An 8,664-nucleotide genomic window follows, 5' to 3' on the forward strand; every position below is an offset into this window, starting at 1 on the left:
TCAGCCTCCCGAGTAGCTGGGACTACAGGTGTGCGCCACCACGCCTGGCTAATTTTTATATTTTTAATAGAGACGGAGTTTCATCATGTTGGCCAGACTGGTCTCAAACTCCTGACCTCAGTTAATCCACCCGCCTCGACCTCCCAAAGTGCTGGGATTCGTGAGCTTCCTCGCCTGGCCACTGAACACTTTTTTATTTTATTTTATTTTGAGACAGAGTCTTGCTCTGTCGCCCCGGTTGGAATGCAGTGGCACGATCTCGGCTCACTGCAAGCTCCACCTCCCCGGTGCACACCATTCGCCTGCCTCAGCCTCCCGAGTAGCTGGGGCTACAGGTGCCCGCCACCACACCTGGGTAATTTTTTATATTTTTTGTAGAGACGGGGTTTCACCGTGTTAGCCAGGATGGTTTCGATCTGACCTCATGATCTGCCTGCCTCGGCCTCCCAAAGTGCCGGGATTACAGGCGTGAGCCACTGCGCCCGGCCACTCAACACTTTTATACTCAGTATTTCATTAGATACCTTTTGATAAGTAGGGGCAGATATTTATCCTAGTTTTGAAGATGAAGAGACAGAGACAAAAAAGAAGTGTATTGACTTGTGATATTGCAGCCAGTGTGCTGGGGTGGCCCTGGAGATAAAAAAAGGGTCTCTAAAGCCCTTCACAGCTGCATTATGAGATTTCTCTTTCATTCACTTTTTATCAGGCAGGACTTTGGACCAACAATCTTTCAGAATGCTCTCATTGAGATTTCTCTCAAAGCCAGAAACATCACCCAGGTCCAATGGGGCATTGAAATGTGCCATTACTGATACATTTATATATACACATACATACATGATAACATTAATTAAAAGCCTGAGAAAAATATTTTGCCAAATCTCATGTTTTTAACATTTACAATTTTGCATTTAACTTTAAAAAACAGTTTATCCCAGCATTTTAACAGACCATTATTGATACAAGTGTAAGATAATTAATCTCCTTACTTGAATTTCACATTCTTAATAAGGAAGTGACTTTGAAGTGCATTTGAAGTGACTTTTCTTCCTTGCTCTTGACTCATATTTGATGTTTGCAGAAACTGAAAGCAATTGAACAACTGAAAGAACAAGCAGCAACTGGAAAACAGCTAGAAAAAAATCAGGTACTTTCTGCATTTTTCATTTAGGCTTGTGGTGACCACCAGCCTTCCCCCTTTTATTATAAACAAGTATTTAGTCAGGTAAAAGAGCACATGGAGTTTAAAAACTTATTTTGAAAACCATATGCCATATTCTTTTTAATGTTTTTACTTTTAAATAGCTTTACTCTTAAATAGAAGAGATATGGTATTGATCATGTGAATGAAAAAGTCAATATTCCTAAGAGGCATACTATGCTATTACTGCTGAAAATAATAGCAATTTGTTATATTAGACAAATTTAAGATTCTCCCAAGTACCTGTTTGCCTTTTCCCTCCTCCTCTCAACATTTTTAAGCCCAAATATAGAACTGAAAATTTTGGGGGCCCAAAGGGATGCAATAAGACAGTGTCTGTTCTTTTCACCCTCAATTCATACCAGATAACAAATTAGAATTTGTTTCTAACCTGTATTTTAAAATCTGTTTACTAGTGAACATAATAAATTGTCAGAAATATCATTTTTTTCTGTATTTTGGTTACATATCCAGTAATTATTTCATAATAACTTCATTGTTTCAAACTTTTCTAGTTGGAGAAAATTCAGAAAGAAACAGCCCTTCTCCAGGAGCTGGAAGATTTGGAATTGGGTATTTAAAGATTCACGGAAAGCAAGTTGATGACCAGAAATCAGTGCAAACACATCTTCTGTTAAACCCATTGGTATACACAGAATATTCCTGTGCCCACACTTAATGTCAATCTATAATTTTAACCATTTATCCAAGATTCTACATAAGTGTAAAATTATTTAATAATGTCTATTAAATTGATATTTATATCTTGCATTCTATGTCATGTCAATATGTGGTACAGAAAAGAGATACGTGAATTTTTTAGCTAAGCTTGACAGATTGAAAGACAAGTGTCTTTTTTTTGTAGAGGGAGATATATACCATATAATTGAATAAAGACATTTTAAATTTAATCACTTTGTTTTTATTGTAAGTTCCTTAGTTCAAATATCCTTTATTAATTTGTAAAACTACTTAATTCTCACAAGACTCTATGAAGTAATTGTTATAATCTCTATTTTATAAATGAAAAAACTAAGGCCATAAAATTAAGAAATTTGTCAGTGTCTCAAAGCTAGGAAATGGCCATCTAATCCCAGAACCTATGCTTTAGGTCACTATGATATACTACTCCTGTATCCTCAGGTAATGTATCATTTAGTAACACTAAGCACCCTGCTTAGTTTTCATGGATACTGCCAAATTGCCCTATCTCAAGCTTTATACTTGCACCATTTAAAGTTTTCCACACTGTTGTCAATATCAGAAGTTATAAGGCTTTGAAATGTTCGCCACTTTGATAAACAGGAAATGATAGTTCGTTACTGTTATCTACATGTATTTTTATTAGAAATGGGTTATGTACTTTTCCACGTTTGATAGTTGGTTGTATTTCTTTAGTGAATTGATTTTTCTTTTCCTTTGCCCATTTCTCTGTTTGGATGTTTGACTTTCTTCTTAATTTGTAAGAGTATCCTATGTAGTAACAAAATCCTTTTTTAAAAAATTTTAAAGAAAAAGTATACACAGGACTTTTTTTTGATTCAAAAAATACAAAGGCATGCAATGAAAATTAAGTCTGTTCCACTACCACATTTTCCAGTTTTTTGTGTGTCCTTCTAATGATAGATAGCATATGAGTATTCAAGTATACATATACATACACTTAAAAAAAAAAGATGGCATATACTCACTGTTCTGTTTGGGGTTTTTTGGTGGTGGTGTTTGTTTGTTTGTTTTTAGAGACAGGGTCTCACTCTGCCTCCCAGGTTGGAGTGCACCTTGAACTCCTGGACTCAAGTGATCCTTCACCTCAGCCTCCCAAGTATCTGACACTACAGGCTTGCATCACTATGCCCAGCTTATATTCACCATAGTGGTTCTGTACTCCCTTAAAATATTTTGGAGGCCAGGCATGCTGGCTCACACCTGTAATCCCAGCACCTTGGGAGGCCAAGGTGGGTGGATCACCTGAGGTCAGGAGTTTGAGACCAGCCTGACCAACACGGTGAAACCCCATCTCTACTAAAAATACAAAAGTATCCAGGTGTGGTGGCACATACCTGTAATCCCAGCTACTTGGGAGGCTGAGGTAGGAGAATTGTTTGAACCCGGCAGGCAGAGGTTGCAGTGAGCCGAGATCGCGCCATTGCACTCCAGCCTGGGCAACAAGAGCGAAACCGTCTCACCAAAAAAAAAAAAAAAATAGTATTTTGGAGCTCCTTTATATGAGTCTCTCTCTCTCTCTCTCTCTCTATCTCTATCTCTATCTCTCGGGGAATGTGTGTGTGTTTGTTTCTCTGGAAAACCCTGACTAATACAGATTAGGTAATACATAATGCCTAATACATAACTAATATATGGACAGGAAGTTAATAGACTGTGCCACCTTAAAACTCATATGTTGAAGCCCTAACCTCCAAGGTGATGGTATTGGGAGATGGGCCTTTTGGAAGGTAAGTGTGTTTAAATGAGGTGAAGAGGTTGGGGCCTTCATGATGGGATTAGTGTCCTTACAAGAAAAGACACCAGGGAGCTTGTTCTGTCTCTTTGGGCCATGTGAAGATATGGTGAGAAAGCAGCTGGCTGTAAGCCAGAGAGTCCTCACCAGAACCTAACCATGCTGGTGATATCCTCATCTCAGACTTCTAACCTCCAGAACTGTGAGAAAATTAACTTCCTTTGTTTAAACCACCTAATCTGGTATTTTGTTATGGCAGCCTGAGCAGACCAATATAGATTGTATAAATTTCAGTTTGTTTAACAGTAAAGGACAACTAATGAATCAAGGAAGACTTTATGGGAAAAACTAAGATTTAACATGCTCTAAATAGAAAAATCGTTTACTTTTTTTTTTAAGGCTTAACGTGTTCATCATGGTTGGCAGCTAAGTAGAGGAAGAGCCAAGTCCAGAATCTAACATTTGGACTTCCCCTCATTTAAACAGTGGTGTTTTGCTATGTTGCCCAGACTGGTCTCAAACTCCTCAGCTCAATCTGCCCACCTCGGCCTCCCAAAATGCTGGGATTACAGTCATGAGCCACTGCAGCCGGCCTACATTTTAAAATGGTTGGAAAATCAAAAGATTATTTGATGACATGTGAAAATGGTATAAAACTATGTGAAATCTATTGTCCATAAGTAAAGTTTTCGTTGAACACAGCCATGCTCACTCATTAACTTATTTTTCATGGCTGCTTTCATGCTGCAACTGCAGAGTTGAATATTTCCAACAGGTCATGTTTTTGCAATGCCTGAAACATTTACTCTATGGCATTTTACAGAAAAATATTGCTAATTCCTTTGTATTCTGTAGAAGAATACAAAATAACATGTAAATAACCATATAATTATGTTGCTTCTTGTATTCTCCACTATATAAACTCCTAGAAGTGGAATTCTTGAGTCATGTCACATTAGAAAATTTAGGCCAGGCACCAATTTAGGCTCATGCCTGTAATCCCAGCACTTTATAAGACTCAGGCTGGAGGATCACTTGAGCCCAGAAGATTGAGGCTGCAGTGAGCCATGATCATGCCACTGCACTCCAGCCTGGGTGACAGAGAAAGACCCTGCCTCCAAAACAACAACAAAATGTAAATACTTTTTGTTGTTACTATTATCATCATCATCTTTATTTTACTTGCTGATTTTCTCCTTCACTATGTTTGGGGTTTTTTTACTCAATTTATTTTCACATTTGGTACTGTTATTACTCTGAGACTGTTGTTTTTATTTAGTGGAAGCATAATCAAGTTACTTAAGTGAATGAGATGTGACTCCGCAATTGGCATTTTAACATCTAATTTTGAGACAAAGTCTTGCTCTGTTACCCAGGCTGGAGTGCAGTGGCTCGATCTCAGCTCACTGCAACCTCTGCCTCCTGGGCTCAAGCAATTCTCGCGCCTAAGCCTCCGAGTAGCTGAGATTACGGGCGTGCACCACCACGCCTGGCTAATTTTTGTATTTTTAGTAGTAGAGACGGGATTTCGCCATGTTGGCCAGGCTGGTCTCCAACTTCTGGCCTCAAGTGATCCGCCTATCTCGGCCTCCCAAGCTTTGGGATTACAGGCATGAGCCACTGCTCCTGGCCTTAAACTTTGTTTAAAAAAAGAAATAAAGCAATGGGCCAGATTGGTTTTGACACAGATTGAACAATTTAAACATTTATTGCTCAAAAGATTAATGAAGATCATGGGCCAGGAATCTGCTTCAGACAAACTGTTAAACTAGTTTTTAAAAACTAAATTGAACATTTTCTAAATTTATACCCCTTGCCAAGTAAAAAATAAAACACATACATTCCAAAATAAATTTAATATCAGAAATTCTGTGATGTTTGTGTTGCAATCCAAAAAGGTGAAAAGGTAAGATGTTGAGTTTTCCAAAAGTAAATTATAAGGCGAGCATTTTATCCTTGGCTTTTCAGCTCTCTATGGAAAGACACAATCCATTAATAGTCATAGACCTGCTGACTGTCTGTAACCCCTGCATCAGATCAGTGGTAATGTAGAGTCGATGAGGTTAAGTGGCAGGCATGGACACGGCGGCTGCTTACACCAAAGGCTTGCCCTGAATGCAGGGCTGATTGCCTGCTCACAGTTCGTCTTGTGACTGGCAAGTGTCCTGTTAGTGTGGTTGTAGGATGACAGGGGCCTCACAATTTCCAAAAACATTATTTTGTAGGGGAGGAGCATTCTTCTACTCTTCAGGACTCTGAGGAGGTCTACATCATCTGAACCTCAGTACTGTCTTTGGAAAGCAGTTTGCAGGACTGCGACCAGAGGAAATGCTTCAACTATTTGTTCTCTGCACCTGGGGGACGAAAGTCTTTGCCCTGAAGTGTGGTAGCCAGTGATCTAATCAGCTACAGTTATGTGCCACATAAAGACGTTTTTGTCACTGACAAACTGCAAATATGATAGTGGTCCCATAAGCTTATAATGGAGCCGAAAAATTCCTATCTCCCAGTGGCATGATAGCCTTCTAATGCTCTAGCACAACATATTACTCACTTGTTTGTAGTGATGCTGTTTGTAAACAAACCTGTGCTGCCAGTCCTATAAAAGTCTAGCACATACAATTATGTACAGTACATAATACTGGATAATTATAAATGACTGTTACTGGTTTATGTATTTACTATACTAGTTATTTTAGAGTGTACCCCTACTTTAGAAAGTTAACTGTAAAACAGCCTCAGGCATGCCCTTCAGGAGGAGTTCCAGAAGGCACTGTTACTGTAGGATATGACAGCTCCATGTGTGTTATTGCCCCTGAACACCTTCCAGTGAGACAAGATGTGGAAGTGAAGACAGTGACATTGGTGATCCTGATCAATAGCCCCTACATGGCTGGGGTTAATGTATGGGTTTGTGTCTTTAAAAGTTTAAAAAAAAAAAAAAAAGAAAGCTTTTAGAGCAAGGATATAAAGAAAAAAATATTTTTGTACAGCTGTACAATGTGTGTGAATGTGTTTTTTGGTTTTTGTTTTGAAACGGTCTCATTCTGTCACCCAGACTGGAGTGCAGTGGCACAATCTTGGCTCACTGCAACCTCTGCCTCCCAAGCTCAAGTGATCCTCCCAGCTCAGGCTCCCAAGTACCTGGGACTACAGGCATGCACCACTGCACTCAGCTAATTTTTTTACTTTTGGTAGAGACGAGATCTCACTATGTTGCTCAGGCTGGTCTTGAACTCCTGGGCTCAAGGGATCATCCCACCTCAGCCTCCCAAAATGTTGGGATTATAGGCTTATTCTGGCCAATGTGTGTTTTAAGCTAAGTGTTGCTGTGAGTCAAAAAGTTATATAAAATTAAAAGTTTATAAATTTAAAAAGTTACAGTAAGCTAAGGTTAATTGATTATTTTAAAAAAATTATTTTTAGCATAGCCTAAGTGTACAGTGTTTATAAAGTCCATAGTAGTGTACACTAATGTCCCTGGCCTTCATGTTCACTCACCACTCACTCATTGACTTGCCCAGAACAACTTCTAGTCCCACAAATTCCATTCAAGTTAAGTACCCTATATGGGTGTACCATTTTTTATCTTTTATGTCATATTTTTACTGTACCTTTTCTACATTTACATATGTTTAGATAGACAAATACCATTGCTCAGAGTATCAATACAGTAACATATTGTACAGGTTTGTGGCTTAGGAGCAATAGGCTATACCATCTAAGTTTATGTAAGTACACTGTATGTTCACACAGTGAGGAAATCGCCTAGTGACACATTTCTCAGAACCTATCCCTGTTAAGTGACACATGGCTGTTCTTGAGCTGCTGCTTCATAGGCCACTCCCTCCCTCTATAATGCTCCGCTTTGTTCTTGGAATCTCTCGAGTACTTCGCATCTCCAAACTTCATTTCACCGCTGGTATGTTGTGGAAATTATAGGTAAACCAATTAGTATGAATCCATCTACTTTCTGTTTTCTAGAGTTTTTAATACAGTTTCTGAACCACTGGTCCTTCTTTCCTGGAGGTATTGCAGTTTCTGGACCACTGGTCCTTCTTTCTTTTCAGTGTTGCCACAAAATTATTGCTTGTACCACTTTCCTGTCATGTCACTCAGATCCTAAGAAGAGGTAGGCAGATGCATGTGCTTAGTCTGTTGTCTTAAATTGGAAGTCAGACAAGCACACTTCTAAAGGTTTTTTGTGTTTTATAATATATGTATACATTTTGAGACAGGGTCTTGCCTTATTGCCTAGGCTGGAGTGCAGTGACATGATCACAGCTCACTGCTCAAGTGATCCCCCAGCTCACTGCCTCCCCAGTAGCTGGGAACTACAGGCATGCACCACCATGCCCAGCTAATTTTTGTATTTTTTGTTGAGACAGGATTTCGCCATGTTGCCCAAGCTGGTGTCAAACTCCTGGGCTCAAGCAATCCACCGATCTCAGCCTCCTGAAGTGCTAGGAGTACAGGCACGAGTCACTACATCCCCCATATATATATATATATATATACACACATATATGTATGTGTATATATATGTATATATGTATATGTATATATGTATGTGTATATATGTATATATATATATTAAAAACGTGAATGTAAAAATTAAAAGCATTTTACTTGGTTCACCTAAACCAATTCCTCATATTGACACTAGAGGGTTCTAAGGATCTGGAGTATGGGGAAATTAATGAGGAATTCAAAATTTTAGAACATAACTGGAAAATATGTTCACTCAAAACTTGCCATTTTAGTAGCCTGGATTACTGCTATTTATTTATTTATTTAGAGACAGGGTCTTACTCTGTTGTCTAGTCTGTCTTTTCTCATTGTCAAACTTAACCCTCTTTAGCCTTTTGCCATCAGACTTATTCCCACCCTCCTGCTAAAGTTGTTCTGTAATAGTGGTCTCTTATTGGTGCAAATGAATCATGTTCCAACAGTTTGTTTGGAAGTCAACTATTTGCAGAGAGGACTGTGTTTTCCTATTGAA

General features: G+C 38.8%; 1 protein-coding gene across 3 annotated transcripts in view; it reads left to right on the top strand.

Annotated features, from left to right (window-relative positions):
* Nucleotides 1–2,115, top strand: part of EIF2A (eukaryotic translation initiation factor 2A) — a 37,922-nt gene extending 35,807 nt beyond the window's left edge. For all 3 annotated transcript variants that reach the window (XM_030822713.1, XM_030822714.1, XM_030822715.1), the window contains 2 exons: nucleotides 1,085–1,150; nucleotides 1,720–2,115. In XM_030822713.1, the coding sequence (XP_030678573.1) occupies nucleotides 1,085–1,150; nucleotides 1,720–1,785 (132 nt within the window). In that variant the 3' untranslated portion in view covers nucleotides 1,786–2,115. The remainder of the gene's footprint in view (nucleotides 1–1,084; nucleotides 1,151–1,719) is intronic.
* The last annotated feature ends 6,549 nt before the right edge of the window (nucleotides 2,116–8,664 follow it).

This window comes from Nomascus leucogenys, chromosome 11, assembly GCF_006542625.1.
Source record: "Nomascus leucogenys isolate Asia chromosome 11, Asia_NLE_v1, whole genome shotgun sequence".
NCBI classification, from domain to species: Eukaryota; Metazoa; Chordata; class Mammalia; order Primates; family Hylobatidae; genus Nomascus; species Nomascus leucogenys.